This window comes from Callospermophilus lateralis, chromosome 7, assembly GCF_048772815.1.
Source record: "Callospermophilus lateralis isolate mCalLat2 chromosome 7, mCalLat2.hap1, whole genome shotgun sequence".
Lineage (NCBI taxonomy): Eukaryota > Metazoa > Chordata > Mammalia > Rodentia > Sciuridae > Callospermophilus > Callospermophilus lateralis.
The window spans coordinates 109,441,125-109,467,551 of record NC_135311.1 but is presented as its reverse complement, the minus strand read 5'-3'; the positions used below and the strand labels follow the sequence as shown (position 1 = coordinate 109,467,551).

The window sequence follows — 26,427 nt, the reverse complement described above, 5'->3', positions numbered from 1 at the left end:
ATGAGCTCAACTTCATGAGACCCTTCCTAGGGTCTCTGTGAAGTAAGAAATTGGCTAACATGCATGGGGTGGTGTCCCAAGGAAACAGTGCCTCCCAGAAAAAATCCCCTAAGGTATTGCTGGCACTGTGACAGGGAGTGAGCTGGGCCAGACTGATTCAGCTTCAAAGATTAAAGGTGATCACTGGGACTTAAGTGCAAAGGATCAAGAATACGAATGACTAGCCTTATCTCACAGAGGAACACCTGAATCTTGTGATCTCAGCAACTTACATAGAGTAAAGGGTATATTTTAGGACTGAGAGGACCACAGGGACACTCAGGGAAGTCCCTCCTGTATTATTCTTAAATACTTGATCATTTGCATCAGGAGGACAGACAGAACAAGGCTCACTCCAAGGCTCATGCCTGTAATCCCAGAAAAGCAAAGAAGAACAGTTCTGATCCTAGCCCAGTTGGGATCTCTTATCAGGGCACTAAACTAGGCAGGATCCAAATTTGTAACTCAAAATTTTAAATTCTTTAAGGAGATGTAACTGCATGTGGGCCAGAGGGGAAGATTTAGGTTACAAGGGAAGATAATAAATTAAGGCTGAAAACACGATTATTCTCTTTAATAGATGACCCAGACATACAGCTCACTACAGGCTAGATTCACCACATTCACCCCCCCCCCCCCAAGGCCAGAGGTCAAGGTAGCTCTCTTGGCTGCAGTTTGTTTGGAAAGAGAAATGAGTTGTGTAGAGTCTTCCTTTGGTTGCTTTGGAGGTTGGTCAATTTGATTTGATTCTCAGAGTGTGCGGAGGTATAGCAAACCCCACTGGCCAAAGCTATAAGGACACAGGGTCTTGTTCTGGGGAGGTCATCCTAGGAAAGCCACCAGTGGGCTCAGGAGTAGGCTCCTCCTTTCTCAGCCTTTTCAGGCCCTGGCAAGAGTTCTTTGTGAAAGCCATGCTTCTTGCAGGAAGATAACCTAGCACCAGATGGCACTGTTTTTGAACCTTACAAGGTACACTGGGAGCTCTAGGAATAAGAAAGGCTCTGGAACTCATCACATGCTCATTCTTTCTCTCTTATTTTATGGAGATGAACCCAGGGGCATTTTACCACTGAGCCATATCCCCAGCCCTTTTGATTTTTTTGTGACAGGCTCTCACTAGGTTTCTTAGGGCCTCGCTAAGTATCTGAGTCTAACCTCAACTTTATGATCCTCTTGCCTCAGCTTCCCAAGCTGCTGGGATTACAGATGTGCATGACCATGCCCAGCCAGCTCTCAAGAAGATGGGAGCGTGGTCCAGGCATGGTTGGCACACACCTGTAATCCCAGCAGCTCAAGAGGCTGAGACTGGAAGATTGCCAATTCAAAACCAGCATCAGCAAAAGCAAGGCATTAAGCAGCTCAGTGAGACTCTGTCTCTGAATAAATACAAAATAGGGGTGGGGATGTGGCTCAGGGATTGAATGTCCTGAGTTATTGCCCAGTACCAAAAAAAAAAAAAAAGATGGGGGTTGGTGCTGAAATTAGTGGGAGGGCAGGGGTTCTAGGGATGGTCATCTTTCTCTTTGAGAGTTTCATAGTACTAAAATAACATGATTGGTTTTTTTTTTTTCCTTATTCAGTCCTGGACGGTCTCCGGTTTCCTTTGACAGTGAAATAATAATGATGAATCATGTGTACAAAGAAAGATTCCCTAAGGTAAGGATTCACTTAAAAGAAGACAGTATCCCAAGGTTGGCTGCCTACAGCCAGTCCAGTAAAAACACTTCGGGGTGAGGGGTAAAGTGCTGCCTCTAGAAGTAACCAGGAAGAAGAGCAGAAAGTCTCCCACAGGAGGAGGAAGACACAGGCATGCAGACTTCCAGACTGTGTGAGCAGCAGGAGGCAGCAGGGTCTGTGAGTTTATGGGCTGTATTTGCAGAACCTCTGCTTGTCTACTTCCCAGAGGGACAGGTGACTAGAAGGGAATGTCAGAAAGGTATTCCAGCACATGTTAAAGGGGAAGGAAAGAACTGGAGGCCTGACTTTCCACTGTGCATATCAGGATCTATGAGTCATGATCCCTCCATGACATGATTTTCCCTCTAGAATCACCTTCATTTGGTACAGATTTCTTAAGCAGGCCCCAGACAGTATACAGACAGATGCTGTACCTGCAGGAAGGCCACAGGGAGCAGTAGAGTAGGAGACGGAAGGCACAGAGTTATTTACTAACATTTGTATTTGCTTCCCATTTGCATTTCTGTTTGAACACCATTCTGATCTGGCCTTCCTACAGAAAGCAGCGAGCTCTGTCTTGAGAGGGAGCAGTAGACTGACAATCCCTGACAGTAGAATCCTGGGATGCCCAAACCTCATTCTTCATCCTCTGTTCAGAACTCCCTGGGTCTGTTTGTTTCTGTCTAGGTTGTGCAGTATGGGGTTCCTGCTCCTTTTTGAGGCCCTTCCTCTAGACTCAGGGTAGTCTCCTGTATAGATATGATGGCTGATGGAGATGGTAAACCCCTTATGTTTTTGCTCTTGATGGACAATAAAGTATAGTAGCAAGGAGCCAAACTGCCTGAATTGAAATCCACTCCTACTGTTTACTAACTGTATGACTCCATTCTGCTCTTCTGGGATCCAGGCAAGAGTCATATTTCTATTCACAGTCCTTCATTCCAACTTGGATCCAAGACCAGACAGATTCACAACTTCAGTAAACATTCTATGACTACCTGTTTAGCTGTGTCTAGCAGAACCTCTGTTAAGTAGATCCTCAGGTTAAGTAAAAGGATCCTGAGATGATAATATTGTCTCTGATTTGCAGAACTTCCCAGTCCAGAGAAAGACTTAGAACTCAGCAGTATCCATACACTACATGTATCCAGTTGAGGCCAATAGACAAAGCACTGATGAAAGGGAACTCCTATTTGCTGGGGAAAGACTTCCCTGAGGAGAGGTGATGCTTGAGTGAGATGAAAGGACTAACAGGAGCTTGTAAGGCAGACCTGCAGGGCAAGAGCGCCACAGTCAGGGAACAGAATAAACAAAGACAGAGGCATAAACGCCAGGGTAAAGAAGAACAGCAAACCTTCTATGCCCCCAGACAAAGAGATTGCCCTATAGGAAATAGTCAGGTACAGGCAAATTCAGGCAATAGAAGCCCTTGAATATAGTGCTAGGGCATTCTGACTTAACGTGAAAGTGATCTTATTTCTTCAGTCATTAGGTTTCCCAAATGCAACATCAGAAAACCAGGTTCCCAGGGAGCCTGTCCTTTAGCTGTTACCAAGTCCTTCAGCTTAGCTCCAACTGAGATAGGACTAGAAGGGAACTGTCACTTTTCTTGCTTTTATTCCCAGGCCACCGCACAAATGGAAGAGCGACTAGCAGAGTTCATTTCCTCCAATACTCCAGACAGCGTGTTGCCCTTGGCAGATGGAGCCCTGAGCTTTATCCATCATCAGGTGATTGAGATGGCCCGAGACTGCCTGGATAAATCTCAGAGCGGCCTCATTACATCACATTACTTCTATGAACTTCAAGAGAATTTGGAGAAACTTCTACAAGATGTGAGTGTCTTAGTGCCAAGGCTATGGTAAAACCTCCACATGGTGGGCTGAGATCAGGAATTTTTAGGTTCCCCGTCTTCCCAGCCTGCAGGCACTACCAAGTATCCTTATACAGGATATACAGAAAACACATCCATGTGTGGTACTGATGGACTTAGATGTCTCCCTAGTTCCCTGCATCGTTGAGTAAAACCTGCGTGGTATCAGTGGATCAGTTCTATAAGTTCTTTCTTCTCTATATCCAAAGCTGTATTATTCTGCCTAAAGCTCTAACACTGTAGATTCATAAATTCTTTGACTAAGAGATTTGTTACCCAAAGCCATAAAGTGGTCTCAATGGATGTGGTAGGCTTTCTGAATAATTGGTTTAGGGGCTGTAGCTCAATGGTAGAGTCTAGCATGTTTGAGGCATTGGGTTCTATCATCAGTACCACATAAAAATATATAGATGAACACAATACTTTCATTGTGTTTATCTACAACTAAAATAATAATAATAATAATAATAATAATACTTGGTGTAAGCAGAGCCTCCCAACTGTCTCTCCTCAGCCCAAAGGAAGTAGGGCAAAGGCTTAACCTGTGGGTTTATCCACTTGCTGATGTTCCACTGACATGGTGAGAATTGCTCTAGTAAGACTTCTATGTGTAGAGATCTAATCCTCCTCAGTATGAAAAAATTCCCTGTGAGGCTAAAGGTAAAGTAATCCAGAGACAGCTAAGACCAAGCCTGCATTGCTTCATGTTCCAGCACTTATTTTGCTATCAGCCTCTCAAATGAGATAGTCAGATGCCTTCCACTTAGATCACGGTTGCCTTGTGTTATACCATAGATAACAGTTTGTAGGAGAGGGGATGTGCCTATTTCTGCAGGGTTCTTCATGTCACTTTAGTCTAACTTAGTTGAGAACTCCTTTTTGCCTCTAGACCCATGGAATTGTACCCGCTGAGCTGAGTGCCCAGAGATAATGATCAACAAGAACTTCAGTGTATGAGTCTAGAAATCAGAAGGAGCAGGGAATTAAAAAAAAAAAAAAAAAGGACAATAATTGAATCTAGAGATGGGTGACTGAAGATGTTCATGATTATTGCTGTTAAATGCTGTAAGTTTTTTTTTTTTTTAAGAGAGAGAGAGAATTTTTTAATATTTCTTTTTTAGTTTTCGGTAGACACAACATCTTTATTTTATTTTATTTTATTTTTTTTAAAGAGAGAGGGAGATAGAGAACTTTTTTTTAATATTTATTTTTTAGTATTTGGCGGACAGAACATCTTTGTTTGTACGTGGTGCTGAGGATCGAACCCGGGCCGCACGCGTGCCAGGCAAGTGCACTACCACTTGAGCCACATCCCCAGCCCTTTATTTTATTTTTATGTGGTGCTGAGGATCGAACCCAGTGCCCCACGCATGCCAGGCGAGTGCAGTACCACTTGAGCCACATCCCAGCCCTGGAAGATTTTTTATATGGCAAAGATAAGAAAATTTTCTTTTGCCTTTAAAGACATATTAGTCCAGAGGGCAAAAGTTACGGTGAAAAAAACCTAACTATTTCACCTATTTTTTTTAATTAAATGGGTAAAAAAGTACTTCCTTCTACAAAAATATCTTTCTCTGATTTCAAAAGCAATACTTAAATTCAAACTCTGTATGACTTTAGAAAGCCAAATATCCATGAAAAGCAGCTATTTGTTTCTACTCAGGAATAATTTTCTAATAGTTTTTCACCAATAAATGGGGTGCCCCAGAAACATTTAGGAATTAGGGTATTACTAAATGATTACCAAGTTTCCTCCTTTTTAAAAATTTTTCCCGCTTGAGGTGTGTCGCTGTATGTTGCCCTGCTGGCCTTACACTCATGGGCTCAAGGGATTCTCCCACCTCAAGCCTCAGGAGTAGATGTAGCTGGGACTATACACAGGCACCACTACACCCAGCTTCAAGGTTCCTTCTAAAATACCTAAGATTGATCTTCTCAAATGCTAAAATCAGAGTCTTGCCCTAAACCTCCAGGCATTTTCTCAGACTGACTATCCCAGGGGTTAAGTGGTTAGTGTACTAGGAAGACCACTGAATGTGGAGCCAATTTGTTCCTCTCTTCCTTGATTTGTTAGGCCCTTGGGAGTGGGGTATTAACAGGTATTCAGTGTAGATTCCCATCTCAGGAATTTGCTGTTGACTAAGGTTATAGGCCCACCAATATATATACTTACAGTAAAAAATAACGGCTTTCATTAACAATGTGTACTGTGTACCAGACACTATCTTCCATTTATTATAGTACAATGTGATTGACGAGCACAAAAAGATAAGTTCTGAGCACAGAGAAGGACTCAGCATGGTTCAGAGAAAGTCAAATCTTGGCAAGTAGGCAAGCCTAGGAAACAGTGTAAACAACCTCTCAAGGAACTTGGTGCATTCCAGAAATTGCAGATGAAGTAGTTTGGCACGACTAGAGTAGATGCCTGCAGGAAAGAGTTGGTATGTTTGAAGAATTAGACTGGTAGCCAGATGAAGAAGGGTCTTTCTTGGGAGGAATCCAAGCTTAGATTTTTAGCATAAAGACAATGATAAAATGGCAATCATTCATTCAATGGGATTAAATAAGAAACCATCATCATCAGCTTTATGCTTAAAATAATAAAGATTCTAGCATTTACAGAGCACTTAATACATGCTAGACACTGCATTATCTCATTTAATTAATTTAATTTAATCCATACACACCTATAAGGGAAGTGCTATTATTATTCCCCAAATTTAAAAATGAGTAAACTGAAGTTTAAAGGACTGAATCACCAAAATAACTCATTTCTTCTTAAGTAGCAGAAGTAGAACCCAAACTCAGGTTTGTCATGTATGTATGTACATAAACACACATACACACACACAAGAATAGGTTATAAGGGTGCTGGAGATGTAGCTCAGTGGTAGAGTGCTTACCTAGTATGTGCCAGGCCCTGGGTTCCATCCCTAGTACCACATTTGAAAAAAAAAAAAAAAGTTTACATGGAAAAACACACAGAGAAATCTTCATTTGAAATATTTCTTTCCTTATAACCTAACTCAGTCTTCTGAGCTTCCCTCAGGTTCCACTAAAGCTATTCAGACAAAAGCAACCAAGGAAATAATTGACTAATTGCCAAATTCTGTGGCTTCTTTCAGACCTCATCTTTTTTCACCTCTCTACAGGACACAGTGAACACCTCTTGAACCTTAGCTCTCCTGGTTGTCAATTCCCTGTTCTCTATAGCCTTGCTGCCTCTTCATAAGTTCCCTCTCTACCCACTCTAAAATGCTGCTGTTTTACAGGGTACTGTCCAGAGTTACTGTTCTCTTTTCTTTCTCCACCCTTGTACTGATGAGCCTTTTCTACTCCCAGGTCCTTAGTGGAAGACTCCCACGAGCACCCTATTCTCCTAAACTCCAGACCAGTGACCTACCTACTGAACTCCTTCACTGACTTCCCCAGATTGGTGCATATTCTTTGGTCATAAGTAATAGAAATAAGACTCACAGAAGTTTTAGCAGTAAAGGGATACTAATGATAAGGATGAAGAGGGTAAGTTTTGGAGAACTGAAGATAAAAATGCATCAGGCCTTAAGTAGGGACCAGTGTTAGCAACCAGAAACTGACAAGCTCTGGAAGTGCTCATTCTCCTTTCTTAGCTGTTTTTATCTGTGCTCTAAGGTTAGATATGGCCATCTTTTTTCACACAAGTGTAGATTATACAGTTTGGCTACACAGATAATAACTGTTATCTTTCTGAGCATTGAAAAATTCCCAGGAAAGCAGTCCACACTGGTCAGCTGTTGAAGGTGGAAGGGAAGGTGCAGCCATAGAGTATCAGTGTGGATCCTAGAACCCTGAGCTGTTCTCAGCAGACAAGCAAGAGGTCCTGAGGCCTGGGGCTGAGGCTCAGTAGTAGGGTGCTCTCCTCGCATGTGTGAGGCACTGAGGCACTGGGTTCTATCCTTATCACCACATAAAAGTAAGAAAATAAAGGTATTGAGTCCATCTACAACTAAAAATATTAAAATTAAAAAAAAAAAAGAAAAAAAGAGGCTCCTGGGCCCAGCAAATACCAAGGTTGTCTATGAGGACACCTCAAACTTAAATTTGCCTCTTCTGCCCCATGGCTCTTTTCTCTAAAGCCAAACTTCACATGGTTTTTGTCTATTGTTTTTTTTTTTTTTTTTTTTTTTTTGGAAGCAAGAAATAAAATTTTCTTTATTTATAGCCAAAATAGAAAATCCCGATGTCTACAAATAAGTTATCAGAAATAGTAAATGACATTATGAAAATTGCAGAATAAAAGGTCAGTGCACAAAAGTAAATTGAAATTCTGCATATTACAGTGAAAATGGAAATGAAATAAAATTGTCTATTGTTTATCTTCTTGCAGTTCCTGTTTCACTAAGAGCTCAGTGAACTTTCCCTAAAAATGAAGTTGCAGTTACCTCTTTCCTGGGTCTGCCACCCCTCAGATCTACCTTAGAAAATGGCCCGAGGCAGTGCACTCATCTTGGTTTTTACTGCCTTGACTTCTGCCTTGTTCAGTAGAGTTATTGCATTAGTTGATTTCCCTGATTTTAGGCTTGCCCTCTTTAGTGCACCCTCTGCTCTGCAGCTAGTGGTCTTTCTGAAATACCTCTCTGGTCATATGATTTCCTAGCTTTGAGGTCTTTTGTTCCTTACTGTGTGTCTGGGGTACAAGGTGAATATCTATGAAGGCTCTATTGAGAGTTGCCCCTTAAGATGGGGTGTGGAAGGTAAATCAAGCTTGTTGGTTGAAGGAGCAGGTAAAGGTGTGTCTGTGTGACATTTCTTGGTGTCTTGTAGTGTTCTCAGGCTCAGTGGTCTCTCATGAGTGAGCAACTTTCTCCCTCCCACAGCTGACCAGCCTTCTCTGAATTCCTTCCTTCCTTCCTTCCTTCCTTCCTTCCTTCCTTCCTTCCTTCCTTTCTTGTTTAGTTTTGCTTTACAGAGCTCTCTCTACTACCAATAATTTCTCCCTGTAGTCAGCTTTGCCCATTATGGTTCTGCTCAGCCCAGCCACACTGGACCAGTAGCTTGCTGAAGTGACTTTTGTTTTCTTTGCAGGCTCATGAGCGCTCAGAGAGCTCAGAGGTGGCTTTTGTGATGCAGCTGGTAAAAAAACTGATGATAGTCATTGCCCGTCCAGCTCGTCTCCTGGAATGCCTGGTAAGTGGACTCGGGAAGATTAGATGGGGAGATGAGGTTTGAGGTTGTAAAGGAAGTATCCTGCCAACAACAAAACTGTGGCAGCACCACTACCATCTGTGTTGCTTAGGTCTGTATTTAAATATGATCTCTAAGCACTGGGGGACTAAACAGGTTCCTTTGAGGACAAATTGATTGTCCTGATGGGTATGGCAGGGAAAGTATTAATCTGACTTATTCCCACATTGAGCCACCTTGTACCTATTTAATGCTAGACACTGGAAGTATAGACATGGATAGAACAGAGTCCTGATCTCAAGATACTTCCTCTGAAGTGGCACTAGCAAATATAAAGCATGTGGATATATAAATAATAATTGTAATATTTTAAGAAATGTCACAATTCAAGTGAATGCAAGGTGCACCAGATACCTGGTGAAGGAAGTGCTTTAGTTCTGTATAGAATGAGCATTCAGTGAAAGCTTCCTGAGGAAGAAGAGGCCTATTCAATGCCTGAAGGATGAATGCACATTTGCCAGGCCAGGGATGTGGGGTAGGAAGACAGGGTGGATTTGATGAGGTAGCGAGGGATGAAGTTGGAAGGCAGGCAGCACAAGATAATGGAAGGTGTTGCCTTCTCAGCTCAGGAGTTTGCATTATCCTTTAATCCACTTGGAGCTACCACAAATTTGAGGTTAGAATATGGCATGATCAGGTTTACTGTTTTCTTAATTAATTTTATTAAGATATACTATACATTCTATAAAATTCATCCTTTTGGAGTATGCAGCCTGTTGAATTTTAACAAATGTATACCTGTATAATTACTGCCATGGTTGAGATTTTTGTGTTTCCTTAAAGAGTTTTCTCATATCCCTTTGCCGTCAGTCCTCTCTCCACCCTGCTTCCAGGCACCACTTATCTGCCTGCTTTTGCTGTGGATGTTTGCCTTTGTACAGTTTCATGTAATGAACCCGTGTTCTGAATTCTTGCACTCTGCATAGTGTTAATTTTGAGATTCATATGTTGATGTATGTATCAGTATTTGGTTCCTATTTATTTCTGAATTAAGTATTCTATTAGATTTAGTTCTAAGAAATATTACTTCAGCCTGGATATGGATGGTGAATTGGAAGAGAGGGCAGGATGAGCAAGGAACTGAGGACAGAGGCACTTAAAGCAATTAATGTGAGATAGGGTGATTTGAATTAGGACAATGGTAGGGGGAAAAAAGAAGCAGTAGATTAGAGCGGTATTTATAAGGTAGATTTCTGAGATGGGGCTGAGAAAGAATAAAAAGTTAAGAAGACTTCCAGGTCTGGTGTAAATCATATCTGAGTAGGTAGTTTAATTCTCCAAAATAGAGAGACTGTATGGAATGAAAACAGGCAAACCAGAAGTTAGAGAGCCTCTGCATCAAGAACATGAAGTCTGTGGCAGAGCAGGGGCTTGGACCCAGCAGGTTTGCATGCTGGTTTTCCATTTCTTCTTACTTTGTCACCAGGCATTCATGTGAACCTTGAATTCCTCACCAAGGTCAAAGAGTTGTTAGAAGGATTTAGCCCAGGGTATGGTACTTGGTAGGCACTCAGAAGTGACACTTTTATTATTATATGCAGACAGTGACTATGCTTTGGTCAGCATTGGAGCTTCCACCCCTTGCACATAGGAAGTGCATAGTGGATGTTAGAAGGTGTATATGTACCACTATGACTGGGAGCTGCAGCTCTTATGAGCTGCAGTCGAGTGTGTGCCAGGACTGCTCTGGACTGGGCACCTGTACACACCTGACAGTACCATCTGGCTAATGGAAGGCTTGAAACCTGGTTAGCAGACAGAGCTCTCTTGATGGGAGACTGCTTTTTCCCCATTTTTTGTGATCCCTGAATCATGATATTTCTGGTCTTCAGAGGTTGAGGTGTCTTATCACAGAGAAGGACCTCTTATTCATCATCCTCCCCTATATACTATAAAACCAAAGAGATCAATAGCTGTCACTTGTATCTTTCACCAATGACCACCTCTCTCCTCTGGTACAGGAGTTTGACCCTGAAGAGTTCTACCACCTATTAGAAGCAGCTGAGGGCCATGCCAAAGAAGGACATGGAATTAAATGTGACATTCCCCGCTACATCATTAGCCAGTTGGGACTCACACGGGATCCCATAGAGGGTGAGCATGCTGCCTGGGAGCTATAAAGAAGAGATTTAGCCTGGATGTGGACATAACATGGCATCTGGGGCCTCAGGACCATAGGAGGCACCCTGTGATCTCTGTTATAAAACACCCTTTTTTTTGGAATTACTCTTCATATCTGTCTACTGTGTCCCTGTCTGGATTGCCTTGGGCCTAGCTAGTTTGGATTTAGAGCCTCAGGCCAAACTAGGCTACCAATAAAGGATGACAGTCACATTTTTTAAAATGGTCGTCTCCTCCACATACTTGCCTCTCCTGCTGACCACCTTACAAATCCTCCTGTCTTTGGAGTGGTCCAACTCAGCACTTCAAAGAATATCTTCATTCTTCTGGGCTTCACACTGAGCCCCTGCATGAACATGGGCTTGCGTATCCTAATCTGTGGTTGTCCTGCTCCTGTCTTCCCTGCTTTCCAGCCCCACCCAGCAAAGCAGTCTTGGCCAGCAGGATGGCCCAGCCTTAGGCCCTGTTTCCAGGAAATATCCCAAGTTTGAGATGAGTTTCTATAGAATGTATCAGGCTTTGTGAATGGCACTGGGCTCATAGAGATAGTGGTACAAGGAGCTGGGGTTGTGGCTCAGTGGCAGAGCATTTGGCTCACATGTGAAGCACTCACACCACATAAAAATAGATAAACAAAATGAGGATGTTGTATCCATGTATAACTAAAAAAAATATTTAAAAAGAAAGAAAGAGTGGTACAATAGCATTTGGCTTATTTTTTGATCCCCAAACTGTAACTACACTGAGGATAGAGCCACAAGACTGGATTTGTATCCCAGGCAAATGCAGAAAGCATTAATGCCTACCCCATATGCACCTATTCTGTGACCTAATGGTACTGCTATGATGTCTGACAGTGTCACGCACACTTTTCTCTTGTGTTCTTGCTGTATTTCTAGAAATGGCCCAATTGAGCAGTTACGACAGTCCTGACACTCCAGAGACTGATGATTCCATTGAGGTAAAGACCCTGACCTCCCATTCCTGGAGCCTGAACCCTATGAAACAAGAGGAAGTAAATTCTCTTTAAGAGAATATCTGAAGGAGGGATGGGGAATTGGTGACTGCAAACACTGAGAAGTCATGCTGCTCCCAGGGAAGGATGGACAGAACACTGCAGCAGGGCTGAGCTGAGCTGGTGCTTGGTCCTGGCTTTCCCCAGCACATGGACTCTGAGAAGCATGACTGCCTCTTGTCTTCCAGGGCCGCGGGGCATCTCTACAATCTAAGAAAACCCCCTCTGAAGAAGACTTCGAGACTATTAAGCTCATCAGCAATGGCGCCTATGGGTAAAGGCAGGGGTCAGAATGTGGCCAGGAGTAAAACGAGTCAGCCCTTGTTCTCTCCCTTCTGGAAGCATATGATTCCCAATCCCCTGGGCAGCAGATACCTCAGGGTCCACAGGTGGATCTTCTCACTCCCTGAAGCCCCCTGGAGAGGCAGGAATTCAATATCCTCTGACATCTGAGCATTGCTCATTTCTCAGGCAAAATGCTCATCCCTCTTAGTAACATTTCTCCTTTCCCTGAGCTCTGGAAGCATTCATCTGTGTCCTCAGGTCCTGGCCTACCAGGAAATTTGAAATTTGGGCCAGGGAGCTTAGATCCCTTTCATTAATATGTACATCCCTGCTCCCTCATTCTGTGCCTGGGTAAGGTGTAACTCGTAGTTTGGGTAGTGGAATGCACAGCTCTGGTGCTGACAGCCTTTGGAGGCTGAGCTGGGTTGCATTTCTCAGGGCCGTATTCTTGGTGCGGCACAAATCTACCCGGCAGCGCTTTGCCATGAAGAAGATCAACAAGCAGAACCTGATCCTACGGAACCAGATCCAGCAGGCCTTCGTGGAGCGTGACATACTGACTTTCGCTGAGAACCCCTTTGTAGTCAGCATGTTCTGTTCCTTTGAGACCAAGCGCCACTTATGCATGGTGATGGAGTATGTTGAAGGTACTGAAGGTATTGGGAGAAAGGTGGCCTGGTGTGGAAGCCATGGTACAGCCCAAGGCTTAGCCCTAAATAAGGACCAGTAACTGTATATTATGTAGGAGGACAGTTTCAGAGTCAGCTTCCAAGCTCTCTTTGGGACTCCTTCCTGCCTCAGAATCTCAGGCCATTTGGCCATGGTGAGCACAAAGCTCCTCACCTCACTGTGAGACTGCCCATTTCAGGTACAGTGAGAGGCAATAGGATGTAACCGTCTAGTGGCTGTAGAATTCATTCCCCAGAGCCACAAGTCATTATGCAGGCATAGAGGCCTGGGTTTCTTTCCTCCTTTGTCTTAAACAATGATCTTGACAGCCATTGGAAGATTCACTTCACTTCCCACTCATGCCAGCAGCAGAGGGCTAGAATCAGTCTCCAACACCAGGGTACCCTGTGAGGCTATCTCCTTTGGGACCTCAGGGACTGCAAACCTGGGAACTGGCTAGAGCAGGGAGCTGGATGCTTCTCTCATAATAGTCTGGGCTTGTTGCAGGAGGAGACTGTGCCACTCTGTTGAAGAACATTGGGGCCTTGCCTGTGGACATGGTGCGTCTATACTTTGCAGAAACTGTGCTGGCCTTGGAATATTTACACAACTATGGCATCGTGCACCGTGACCTCAAGCCTGACAAGTATGCCCACAATCTGGGTCCATTGTTCATGGTTTTCCTCTTGAGTCTAGATAAAGGGAGCAAACACAACATGTCTGAATTTGTTCTAGAATGGCTCCTAGGAAACAATGATGGTGTGTGTGTGTCCTTCTAGGCCTAGTACTCCAGCCTCTTGACCATTTCATATGCCAAGACCACTGCCACAAGTTCTTGCAGGAGCATCATAAGGCTTCAGTGACATGAAAGAGTCACTGAAATCCCCTGAAGAAACCAAGCAAGAACAAAGAAATTAGCACATCTAATAGATTCCTGAATGAGTGTCCTGACATTTACTGATACTACAGTGTGCCAAGCACCATATTCTGTGTTTTAAATATAGTCCCTTTTATATTCAACTTAAGTCTAGTGTGGGAGACAGATGATATATGTGTATGAGGCTTCTTCTTGGAGGGCATTCATCAGGTGGAAAAAAGTAGGAGGAGCTTTCTAAAGCAGGGGGGCAAGAAGTATAAAGATACACAGGTAAGAGAGAACATGATCTATTCAGGAGCTCCAGGTAGTATAGCTTAGGTGGTGGATAGGTCGGAGAGAAGTGAGAGAAAAGGCTAGAGAAGAGATGCAGGGGCTAGACCATCAAGGATCCTTTCAACTTTGGGTTTTCTTTTAAGGAGCTTAGAGTCTTCAGAGGACCTGTTGACCAAGGTGTGATAGGACAACATGTTCAGATTTGGGTTTTGGTATAGAAAGACTACTCTACTAGTGGAAGAGACAAGTCACTCAGGATACCAGGCCAAAGACAACAATGCCTGCACCAGACCACAGGGACAAGATGGAGGAGGGGATAGTGTAGGGAAATAGAAGGGAACAATTAATGTTGGTGTTGGGGTGGAAAGGGAAGCAAGGAAGCAGAAGGAGACTAGGTTGCCTTACAGATTTCTAGCTTGGAACTGGTACAGAGGTGATAAGCCTCCATGGTAGAAAGTAGCTTTGGCATTAGATAGACCTAAGTTCACATGACCTCATGCTTGTTTAACTCTATGAGTTTGTCTGTTAATTAAATTTACTCCTTTCTAAATGAGAATGATAATACCTTTGATGTTTGGTTGTACCAGAAAACCTTTCAGGGGCCAGATTTTGTACATGTATATGTGCATGTGCAATAGGAATTGAACACAGGGCCTCATGCATGCTAGGCAAGCATTCTATCATTCTGTCATCCCCTACCCCAAAATATTTTTAAAAGTACTTATCACAAAGCTCAGTAATTGACATAAATTACTGTTTTTTCACTGAGAAGAGGAACCAATTGGGAGGTATGCCTTTGTTTTGAACAGGTTGAGTTTGTGGTATCTGGGAGGTTGGGTAGGTATGGAGCTTGAGAAAGAAGTCAAGAGCCAGAGACAATGATTTGGGAATCATTAGAACAGAGGGGTGGCAGGGTGAAGCCTTTGGCACAAAATGAAATGGCTCAAGCAGAGTATGTTAATGGAATCTGATTTCTAGTTCCTCCCAACCAATCCTCCTTATAAGACAGCCATGGACATGGGACAAGATTATGTGCTCCTTTCCCTTCTCCCTGAAATGGGGATAGTGAGCTACCCAAGTGAGGAGAGGGGTTAGGGATGGTTAGAGCAAACAGCCTTAGGATAAGTCGATCTCAGCTCTATGGAAGAAAGTCTCTTCCTCTTCACTGGTAACCTGTTCCCAGTGTCAATTACAGATGGAGCAACAAAGAGAAATGAAGTCATGAGAATGGGTGGAAGGCAGGCTAGCTATTTGTGTAGAATGCGGCACACACACCCCTACGTACCCACCAAGAAACAAGGAACTTCAGGGCTTTATTCTGCTATATGGAGGAAACACACTTTGCCCACTGAATGGAGCATTTTCAAAGCCAGAGCTGTGTATTTTTTCATAGCTGCTTGTCTCCCTGCTTATGTCCCACAGAAACCCATAGAGGCCTATGTAGGAAAATTTGGCAAATAATAAAATGAGCACTTGTAGAAAACCATGAAATAACTCTATGATTTTTTTTCCCCCCTGTGGCCTCCCAGCCTCCTGATTACATCCATGGGACACATCAAACTCACTGACTTTGGACTCTCTAAAATTGGCCTCATGAGTCTGACAACCAACTTGTATGAAGGCCACATAGAAAAGGATGCCCGGGAGTTCCTGGATAAGCAGGTAAGGAAAGTAGGTGAAACCCTGGGAACTGAATTCCAGGACTCATAATTAGGTCTTGGAGCCACATGCTTACTTGTGACCAGATGTTAGGACTGGAAGCTTCTATCTTTTCTACCTTTTAGTTCCAGGGAGACATTGAAATAGCACATTTGGAAAATAGGATGGGCCATGAGAATCATATGAATATGAAAACCAAAGTCATCTTTCTCCTCTGGGTTTGGAGAAAATAAGTCATATAGCTATTAATGTGGTTTCATATGAGATCAGTCCTGAACCCCTGGCCTGAGTCAAGGGCAGACCTCTCCTGGGGCCTGTTGTTCTTGGAACATAGCTCCAAATTCCACCTGGCTGGGGCTCAGTTCCCTGAGAACTGCCTCTGGATGTTGCCTGATTTGACTTTTCAGGTTGTGATGCTCACGAGTCCCTGTAGTAATCACATAGGATAGGTTCTGTTCTTTGGGCTGGAGGGCAGAGGCCGTTTGTGGGACCAGATACCAGAAGGGAATGTTGCAAGCTCAGGGAGATTAGACATTGTGATTAATTAGGAAATACACCCCACCAAGAGTTCCAATTCTGGTTCCCTGAGGCTCCAGTTGATCCTGTTTCTCAACTAAGGTAAGCTGAGTCTTCAGAGACTTCTTTTCTAGGGTAGGAGCATCCCCACTCCTCCAGCCATCATGCCAGTGAGCTGCCTCAGGATGCTGAGCCAGCCTGGCTTCTCTGTGCCCAGGTGTGCGGGACTCCAGAGTACATAGCGCCTGAGGTGATCCTGCGTCAGGGCTATGGGAAGCCAGTGGACTGGTGGGCCATGGGCATAATCCTGTATGAGTTCCTGGTGGGTTGCGTCCCTTTCTTTGGAGACACTCCGGAGGAGCTCTTTGGTCAAGTGATCAGTGGTAGGTACTATCACCCTTACCCAGTGTGGAGTCAAAATCTAGATCCACAAATAAGAATTATGCATGCCCCTGTTGAGGCTTTGGATTTCTTGTTCTGAATTCAAGTGTGTGTGTTTGGTATGCTTGCTTCTTAGGAATATGTGTGCATGCACACATGCACTGAGTCCTCTGGGACCTATCCTGTGAGTGTGAATTCTTTATTTTAGCAAATAAAGCAGGGTGAGCTGGAGCTCCAGGACAGAGGAAGTCACTGTTTTTATAATGCCCACCCTGGATCAAAAAGCCAGCCATGATCTAATAAGCAGTGTGATTCCTCTTGGAGGGGAGGAACCTATAGAACTTAAGGAATTTGGCTCCTAGATGGGGGTTTTTAGGGGCTCTGGACTGGCCCTTATGACCTCTCTTCCTTAATATTACACCGGGGCCTTCTGCATCTCCCCACTATCTATCTCTCCCTTTCTCTCTCATCCCTGATGACTTCAGATGAGATTGTGTGGCCCGAGGGTGAAGATGCACTACCCCCAGATGCCCAGGACCTCACCTCCAAACTACTCCACCAGAACCCTCTGGAGAGACTGGGCACAGGTATGTCAGGCCCTACTCTTTCTTTCTCACCACTTAGGAAAGGGGAAAGGGAGACCAAGCCCACACACCATGAGGTTCAGGTTCAGGTGTGGACAGTCTTTCGGGATCCTGAAGTTCTGCCCTGCTTGCTACAGGCAGAGAAAGAAAGGTGTTTGAGCTTAGGCTTCCAGGCGCACCTTTTTCAGGTCTGGTTTCTTGCTTGACTTGCTGGCCTGGACTCCACACAACTCATCCTACTTCTTGTCTAGGCAGTACCTATGAGGTAAAGCAGCACCCATTTTTTACGGGTCTGGACTGGACAGGACTTCTTCGCCAGAAAGCTGAATTTATTCCTCAACTGGAATCAGAGGATGATACCAGCTACTTTGACAGTAAGGCCACTGGCGGGTGAGGTGGAGTGTTGGTCCTACTGGTTTGCTGAAAAGTGCCTATGCATACTATGCCTATGCACTGGGAACAACTTCTCAGGGCTCTGCTGAGGTCTAATAGGGTCACAAGGATGCCATCAGCAGGGTCCCTGAAGGGAACTCTCCTGTGTGTTTGGCCCAGCCCGTTCGGAGCGATACCACCATGTGGACTCAGAAGATGAGGAGGAAGTGAGTGAGGATGGCTGCCTTGAGATCCGCCAGTTCTCTTCCTGCTCTCCAAGATTCAGCAAGGTGCGACTTAGGAGGCCAGATCAGAGGGATGGGAGAAGGACCAGTCAAGAGACACACCTGGGGCAGGCTGAGGGAATTGGTGATAGGACCACTTCAGAAAAAGAAGAGCAAAGTGCTGGGCTGCATAGAGTAGATGCTTCTAGAACCACTCTCACTAATTCCTGATATAAAAGATGTCAGGATCAATATCTCTTATATCAGGAATTAGTGAGAGTGGTTCTAGGTCAACAGGATAAGTGCTTCCCCAAATATTCAACTGGGACGTGGGGGAAGGAAGGGAAAGACTCAAATTCCAGTTTCAGGTGCCAAGGATGTGATTTGGTCGTTTGGGAGATGTAGCTATCAGAGCCAACTCCAGTGTGTCCCTGTGCCCACAGGTATACAGTAGCATGGAACGGCTCTCACTGCTGGAGGAACGCCGGACACCACCCCCCACCAAGCGCAGCCTGAGTGAGGAGAAGGAAGATCGCTCAGATAGCCTGGCAGGGCTAAAGGGCCGAGACCGGAGCTGGGTGATTGGTTCCCCTGAGATGTGAGCACCCAGGGCTCGCCAGGGTGGGCAGCACAGCCAACCCTCCCTGTCACACAAATCTTGGGAGAGATTCAGATGCTGGGGAGGTGTGCTTGTGGGGGTAAGGTGGCATTCTCAAGGCAACCCTGGTGGAACGTCTGAAGAGAAAAGTTCTGTGACTGTAGCTCTGTGTACCCCTAAGGAAGCCTTGGCATGAGGAGGGAGACTGTTTGGGTCATCTCACCCCAGGCCTTATGTCTCATAGATTACGGAAGCGGCTGTCGGTGTCTGAGTCGTCTCACACAGAGAGTGACTCAAGCCCTCCAATGACAGTGCGACGCCGTTGCTCAGGCCTCCTGGATGTGCCTCGCTTCCCTGAAGGCCATGAGGAGGTCAGCAGCACCCCCAGGAGGCAACAGCAGGAGGGTATATGGCTTCTGACACCCTCTTCTGGAGAGGGGGCATCTGGGCCTGTCCCTGAAAGGCCTGTGGAGCGGCGACTAAAGCTGGATGAGGAGCCTCTCGGCCAGAGTGGTGCTTCCAGCTCAGGTGTGGCAGTGTGTGATCAAAGGGCCTCGGCTGGGGGGACACGACAGGAAGGGAGGCTCAGCTGTATTGTGGGTCTCATTGTTCATTTGGCCCATAGCCATGGAGACGCGAAGCCGCGGGACCCCACAGCTGGCTGAGGGAGCCACAGCCAAGGCCATCAGCGACTTGGCTGTGCGTAGAGCTCGCCACCGGCTGCTCTCTGGGGATTCTATAGAGAAGCGGACCACTCGCCCTGTCAACAAAGTGATCAAGTCTGCCTCAGCCACAGCCCTTTCCCTCCTCATTCCTACAGGTGAGACCCCTAAAGAGCTGGGGTAAAACCCATAGAAAGGGCCTTAGAATCTCTGTGGGCCTGCAGCAGGGGTGCAAGCGGCAGGTGTGTGTGTGTGTGTGTGTGTGTGTGTGTGTGTGTGTGTGTGTGTGTGAACCTCTGAGAAACTGTATGTCCCTTTGTTATGAAAATGAAGGTCTCCAAAGGTGTGCATTGGTGTCTGGAGTTGTGTGTGTGTGGCTTTAAGGCAAAGATCTAATATTCAAATCTTGGCTTCATCACGAAAGGCTCTTGGCCTTGGGAAGTTTTTAATCCTTCTAAGCTTCAAGTTCTTCATTAAAAAATGTGGATAATAATAATGGCTAGCTCGTAGGATAATTGCAATGTTTAAATATGTATGAAGAGTTTATGTAGTCCCCAAAACATTCATAAATGCCAGTCCCCATCACCTGTATCCCCACCTCACACCTGGGAAACTGAGCAGGTGAGAGGGCTTTGTGGGTCACGGGTTGTGGGGAAGATTCACCTGGGCTCAGGCTCTGTCCATGACTGGGGCTAGGCAGGAATCAGCGCCAGGCTGGGACCATGGCCAGGCCAAGGCCTTTGACCCACTAAGTCCTGGCTTCTTCTTCTCCAGAACACCACACCTGCTCTCCATTGGCCAGTCCCATGTCCCCACACTCCCAGTCGTCCAACCCGTCATCCAGAGACTCTTCTCCAAGCAGGGACTTCCTGCCAGCCCTTGGCAGCTTGAGGCCTCCCATCATCATCCACCGAGCTGGAAAGAAGTATGGCTTCACCCTGCGGGCCATTCGTGTCTACATGGGTGACTCAGATGTCTACACTGTGCACCACATGGTGTGGGTATGTCTGGCCATCTAGACTTGTTGTCTCAGCTCCATCACTCCTCCACTTTCCCCTCTGTGGAGCCTGTTTGTCCTTTCTTCTGTCACTGCCCATGCTATCCACAGGGGTCAAAGGGTGATGGTAAATGGGGTCGCAGCTTAACAATCAGAATAAGCCCTACACTTCCTGCCCAAGCTTCAGACTAAAGATGCTCTTTCCTGAGACAGCATGTGGAGGATGGAGGTCCAGCCAGCGAGGCCGGGCTTCGTCAGGGTGACCTTATCACCCATGTCAATGGGGAGCCTGTGCATGGGCTGGTGCACACAGAGGTGGTGGAGCTGATCCTAAAGGTTAGTGCTGGGAATGCTGCCCACTGTAGCCCCTGAACAACCCCAGTCTTGTTAGTCTGGACTGGCCAGAGAGGAGTGGGAGGGTTGGGCACACATAGCACAGGTTCCAGGGTCACAGAGAACTTGGGTTGTACAGCAGAGAGTTTTCTCCAGAAAGCAACAGCCTCATTAGCCAAGGCCCAGATTCTTCTGAGCTGTGGGTAGGACTGGCTAACAGGGCAGGGGAACTTCTCTGTCTTCCCATCCCCAAACCACTCTGGACACCAGTGGAAGCCATTTCCTAATCTGTGAGAGGGAAGACAGGCCTTATTCAGACATGTTGACACAGGAGCAAAAACTGGAGCTGTGGTACAGCCATATGCAGGGGTAGGGACAGGAGCAAGAATACGGCTACTATCTTAGCCTAGACCTCATGCTCTGCTTTGCTTTGCTCCCCAGAGTGGAAACAAGGTGGCTATTTCAACAACTCCCCTAGAGAACACATCCATTAAAGTGGGACCAGCTCGAAAAGGCAGTTACAAGGCCAAGATGGCCCGAAGAAGCAAGAGGAACCGGGGCAAGGATGGGCAAGAAAGGTGAGCCAGTTTAGTCAGAGGTCTGCTATGAGCACTTGGGTACTGGCAATATGTCGGGTGGCTTGACCCCAGGCCTAGAGTGTGCTGTGCTCCATGCACTGACTTGGCCTTGGACCCTTATTGTTACAGCAGAAAAAGAAGTTCCCTGTTCCGGAAGATCACTAAGCAGGCCTCCCTGCTGCACACCAGCCGCAGCCTTTCTTCCCTTAACCGCTCCTTGTCATCGGGGGAGAGTGGGCCAGGCTCTCCCACACACAGCCACAGCCTTTCTCCCCGATCTCCCACTCAGGGCTACCGGGTGACCCCTGATACAGTGCACTCAGGTACAAAGGGCTCTCTGCAGGTAGAGACCACCCCTTGGGAAATAGGAAGTGCCTTGGCCCTCTGCTCCCCGCATGTCCCACTCTCAGAATCTCTTTCAGCCCCTCTAAAGATTCAGCAGTCTTGGGAGGAATTGATGGGGAAGGGAGTGACTTTATTTCTGTAGTCTGGGTACTGGTTCTTTGGTAGGGGAACATGGACAATCCTGGGACATCCCAGTGAGCCCTCCCTTGCCCCTTGGTCACTTCTTACAGATAACATTGATCCACCCTTGTCTCTCTGTTTGTACAAAGTAGGGGGGAATTCATCACAGAGCAGCTCCCCCAGCTCCAGCGTGCCCAGTTCTCCAGCTGGCTCTGGGCACACACGGCCCAGCTCCCTACATGGTCTGGCACCCAAGCTCCAACGCCAGTATCGCTCTCCACGGCGCAAGTCAGCAGGCAGCATCCCACTATCTCCGCTGGCCCACACCCCTTCACCACCACCAGCAGCTTCACCTCAGCGTTCCCCATCGCCCCTGTCTGGTCATGGAGCCCAGGCCTTTCCCACCAAACTTCACTTGTCACCTCCACTAGGCAGGCAACTCTCACGGCCCAAAAGTGCAGAGCCACCCCGCTCCCCACTGCTTAAGCGGGTGCAGTCAGCGGAGAAACTGGCAGCTGCACTGGCTGCTTCTGAGAAGAAGCGAGCTCCTTCTCACAAGCATGGTCTTGACCTGCCCCACTGTGAGCTAAAGAAGGAGCTGCCACCCAGGGAAGCCAGCCCACTGGAGGTAGTTGGGACCAGGGCTGTGCTCTCTGGGAAAGGGGCACTGCCAGGGAAGGGAGTGCTACAGCCTGCTCCTTCACGGGCCCTAGGGACCCTTCGGCAGGACCGAGCTGAACGACGAGAGTCACTGCAAAAGCAAGAAGCTATCCGTGAGGTAGACTCCTCAGAGGATGACACCGATGAGGAACCTGAGAACAGCCAGGGTGCACAGGCATCCAACCCAGAAGTGAGCCAGAATCCACCCACCAGAGGAACAAGAGAGGGTGGGGAAGAGGACACCTTCTTGCCCAGGGACTCAAGAAACCAGGGTCTGGTGATCCCAGGCCTATTGACAGGGATCATATTAGGGCCTCCCAGAATAGAAGGTGCTAGTGTTCCCCAGGGGCGGCTTGGGAGTCCACAAGCCTTTGAGGAGGCTATCACCTCCTCCTCACCAGGCCCCAGCCTGTGTAGGTCTGGACCCTCAGACCCTACCCCCGCTGAAGGCTGCCGGAAGGCCCAGCACCTCCACACCCAGGCATTAACAGCACTTTGTCCCAGCTCATCAGGACTCATCTCTGCTGCTGCCTCCACCTCTGGGAAGTCAGGTACATGGTCCTGGAAATTCCTTATTGAGGACCCAGACAGGGTATCCCCAGGCAGAAAGATAACAGTGGAAGGTGGGCTATCCAACCCCCAAGATTTGGAAACTACAGCTCCAGTCCACCCTAAGAACCCATCTCCCAGACAGGAGAGGAAGTCAAAGCCACCCAGTGCCCCTGGGCTGGCCCATACACCATGTGAGATTCCCAGCCAAAGTTGGCTGTGGGAGTCTGAATGTGCAGAAGTAGAGAAAGAAGAACCACCCCTGAGCATCACCAAAGTGCCTGATGCCTCAGGTGACAGAAGGCAGGACGTTCCATGCAGAGGCTGTCCTCTTATCCAGGAGCCTGGGTCCAGCCTGCTTTGGAGGAGCCGAGGAACAGGGAGCAACCCAAAGCATCAGAATTCCACATTAGCACCAGATGAGGTTTTAAAACAAACATAACAGTTGTTTGCTATTTCTTGCACCAGACCTGTATAATACACGCTCCTGGAAACACCTTTGTGTTTTGCATGCTTCTTTCCTTCAGTCATCACACTCGTAACTGACGGTCTAGGTCCGTGTTGCTGCTGGGAATATAACTGTGTCTAAGACAGTTTCCACCCTCTTGGGAGGAACACACTATGTAGCTTCGCTTCTCAGAGACCATCTGGGTTCAAACATGAAGAACAGGTGAATAGGTAGTTTTGCTGAGTATGGTAGAGGGAGGGCTGTCAAAAGTGCAGCATATACAATATACCTGGTATGTTCAAGGAACCAAAGATAATTCAAAATGGAAATTGGTATGGCAAATTAAGCAAGACCATATCTAATGGTCTTCCATTGTGTAGGTGATACAGAACTAAACCAAAGAAGATCATATGGCAGCTAATATTCCTACTAATGGATAATAAAGCTTGAGCTTTCCTGCCCGAGGTAGATCTGGGATTGAACCTAGGTCTCCCTTGACTATACAGCCCACATTCACCTTACTCAGAGTGTGTCTTAGCCAGTAAATGAGGAGGAGAAAAGGTACTAGTAGGTAAGGAGTTTTAACTTTGTTTTGGTTTGGGGTTTCCCCATCCCTTTTTTATATTTTATTTAGAGACAGGGTCTCATTGAGTTGCTTAGGACTTTGCTAAGTTGCTGAGGCTGGCTTTGAATTCATGATCCTCCTGCCTCAGCCTCCCAAGCCACTAGGATTACAGGCATACGCCACTGTGCCTGGTTACTTTGGATTTATTGAATTTGAGCTATTTCTGGGTCATCCAGAAGGTAATTGGATGCACAGATCTGGAACTCAGGAGGAAAATCTACACTAGGTAGAAATGAGCCAACAGCGTATCAACAATTAGTGTTCCTGAGTCAACAATTCAGGAACACTGATATTTAAGGCAAAGAAGGGAGACTCAGAATAGCAACCAGAAGAGGAATCATAAAATCCAAGAGAAGAGTTTCAAAATGGAATAGTTACTTGATAAAATGGTGAGTGGTCAGGTGATGAAAATAGAAAACTGCCTGTTCAGTAGTAAGTCCTTAGTATTTGTAGCCAGTAAACCCTTCCTGGGATGTTTGTCAGGTATGCCCCAGCAGTAAAGGTGGACATTGCTGTGTGCATTCTTCTTTGAGTAGAGCTATACTTTGTGAGTAGTGCAGAAGAGAAGGAAAGATGTATGTTGGTGTAGGGGGAGTCAAGAGATGGCATCACAGGGCAGGGAGTGGGGCTTGGTGGAGTATCAATGCTAGGGGTGCCTCCATGCCAAACCATCGTGCACTGACATTGTACTGAATGTCCCACAATCCAATGCCTAAGTCTCAAGGAGAGGGGTCAGGAGACTGGGAGACAGAATACTACCTTTGAGTCAATGGCTGGAGGGGTGCCTCCTGTACTCTGCAGCCCTTTGTCATCCTGCATGGGGAAGGTGGTGGCCACCAGAGGGCGTGCTCTATCCACTTGCAGGGACATTTTAGCTTTCTGGGCCTCTTGATTTCACTTTCTTCTTCCTTCAGTTATTTATAGACAGCAAATCATAGGCTACCTGCACTGGGCATTGGGAAGACAGGTTGCAGGATCCAGGAGGACGGCTTGGGAGATTAGTGCCCCACATAGGTCAGGATCTGGTCAGAAGCACCATACCATAAATATAGGTGAAGCGGATGGAAGGAAGCAGATTTTGCAGTTTCAAGAGAACTGCCTTCTTATGGGTTTTGAAATAAAAATGGGAAGAAGCCCTAGGAGGACACCAAGCATTGTGTAGTGCAAATGCATAGGGTACATGCCTCAAGAGCCAATGGTGCTGTCCTTGAAAAACTCTGAATTATCCCAAGGGGAGTGAGGAAATTCTGAGAGGCAACTTCAAATTTATGTTTTATGAAGATCACTCTGGCTACAATACAGTCAGGCTTGCATTGAGCAGATAGGCCAGAGAGAGCATGATGCAGTGACCCATATAGTGGTCTGAACTAGGATAGCAACAGTGAAGAGAAAACCTTAATCAGAGGAAGGAGGGAAATCATGGGAAGATGGACACAGATTTAGGGCCAACAGGAAATAAATGGTTATTTAAAGCTCTACGAGGATTTCCCAGAGAATGTGCAGAATGAAAAGCCCCAAAACTCTGGGATTAGCTGGGAGGATGGAGCCACTGAAAAGAGAAACGTGAGAAATGAGGTTTGCAACATTTTATAGACTTACATTGTGTAATGTAGCAGGGTACAGTGACAGGCACCTGTAATCCCAGCTAAGGCTGAGGCAGGAGAATCACTTGAGCCCAAGAGTTCAGAGCCAGCCAGAGCAATGCAGCAAAAGAAAAAAAAAAATTGTGATTTGCCCTAGGAACAATTGAAAGTTACTTATAATGTTTTACACAGGTTCAGGTTTGTAGTTTAAAAAGAGAATGAATTTGAAGGGGCAAGAATGGAGGAAGGGAGACCTTCTAGTATTAGGCTCTGTAGCAAAGCAATGAATTTATAGAGAATTGATGGTTTTACTGGTGTTTAGAAGGTAAAATTAATAAGGGTTGGCAGAGGGTTTTATAGATGTGGAACAAGGCTATCAAAGATGTTGACTACAGCTGGGGTTGTAGCTCAGTGGTAGAGCGCTCACCTAGCATGTGTGAGGTTCTGGGTTCGATCCTCAGCACCACATAAAAATAAGTAAATGAAGGTACTGTGTCCATCTACCAAAAAAAAAAAAAAAATGTTGACTACATTTCTGGCTTATGCCAAAATGAACCCAATTTCCATTCAACGAAATATGAAACAATGGAAAAAACCAGGACCAGAAGGTGACCCTGCACATGCAGTCTCTGGCAGGAGAAATAGATGCAACTGGCCTAGAGATGGTGGGTGGATTCATGGATGTGAGAAAATGGTTAGGTAAAAAGGCTTATATGAGAGGAAGGCTGGAGGAACATCAGAAAAACTAGGCGAATGAATTGTATCATAGTCAATGAAAGAGCTTTCCATGAAGAACAGTCAACAGAAATGGATACTGAAGACATTGAAGTCGGCAGTTTCGGGTAGTGGAACCTGTACTAAAATGCTTCAGGTGAGGAAATAATCACATTTAGGCAGGTCTTTCAAAAGGTGTGGCTTTGAGGGGTGGGGAAAATAAGGAAAAGGATATGGGATTGAGTAGGGATTGAGGACATATAGAATGAGAGATAACCAAACAATAATGAAAAAAAAATGGTAATTGATCATGGGAGCCAGGAATGGTGACACAATTATAAGCTTGTAACCACAGCTACACGTAAGAGAATTCCCTGAGAATGTGGGAGAAAAATAGGATCCAAAATATGTGCTGAGGAGATAGGCT

General features: G+C 46.0%; 1 protein-coding gene across 8 annotated transcripts in view; it reads left to right on the top strand.

The window, feature by feature from the left end:
• Window positions 1-23,128, top strand: part of Mast2 (microtubule associated serine/threonine kinase 2) — a 183,379-nt gene extending 160,251 nt beyond the window's left edge. For 4 of the 8 annotated variants that reach the window (XM_076860505.2, XM_076860503.2, XM_076860509.2 and 1 more), the window contains 21 exons: window positions 1,620-1,695; window positions 3,342-3,551; window positions 8,654-8,755; window positions 10,774-10,906; window positions 11,833-11,894; window positions 12,137-12,222; window positions 12,672-12,880; window positions 13,410-13,548; window positions 15,582-15,714; window positions 16,445-16,610; window positions 17,094-17,195; window positions 17,444-17,566; window positions 17,745-17,854; window positions 18,232-18,386; window positions 18,631-18,914; window positions 19,012-19,206; window positions 19,823-20,049; window positions 20,259-20,381; window positions 20,820-20,956; window positions 21,086-21,279; window positions 21,571-23,128. In XM_076860505.2, coding sequence (XP_076716620.1) covers window positions 1,620-1,695; window positions 3,342-3,551; window positions 8,654-8,755; window positions 10,774-10,906; window positions 11,833-11,894; window positions 12,137-12,222; window positions 12,672-12,880; window positions 13,410-13,548; window positions 15,582-15,714; window positions 16,445-16,610; window positions 17,094-17,195; window positions 17,444-17,566; window positions 17,745-17,854; window positions 18,232-18,386; window positions 18,631-18,914; window positions 19,012-19,206; window positions 19,823-20,049; window positions 20,259-20,381; window positions 20,820-20,956; window positions 21,086-21,279; window positions 21,571-23,072 — 4,468 coding nt within the window. In that variant the 3' untranslated portion in view covers window positions 23,073-23,128. The remainder of the gene's footprint in view (window positions 1-1,619; window positions 1,696-3,341; window positions 3,552-8,653; window positions 8,756-10,773; window positions 10,907-11,832; window positions 11,895-12,136; window positions 12,223-12,671; window positions 12,881-13,409; window positions 13,549-15,581; window positions 15,715-16,444; window positions 16,611-17,093; window positions 17,196-17,443; window positions 17,567-17,744; window positions 17,855-18,231; window positions 18,387-18,630; window positions 18,915-19,011; window positions 19,207-19,822; window positions 20,050-20,258; window positions 20,382-20,819; window positions 20,957-21,085; window positions 21,280-21,570) is intronic. The other 4 variants (XM_076860506.2, XM_076860504.2, XM_076860508.2 and 1 more) reach the window with 3 other exon arrangements.
• Window positions 23,129-26,427: the final 3,299 nt, after the last annotated feature.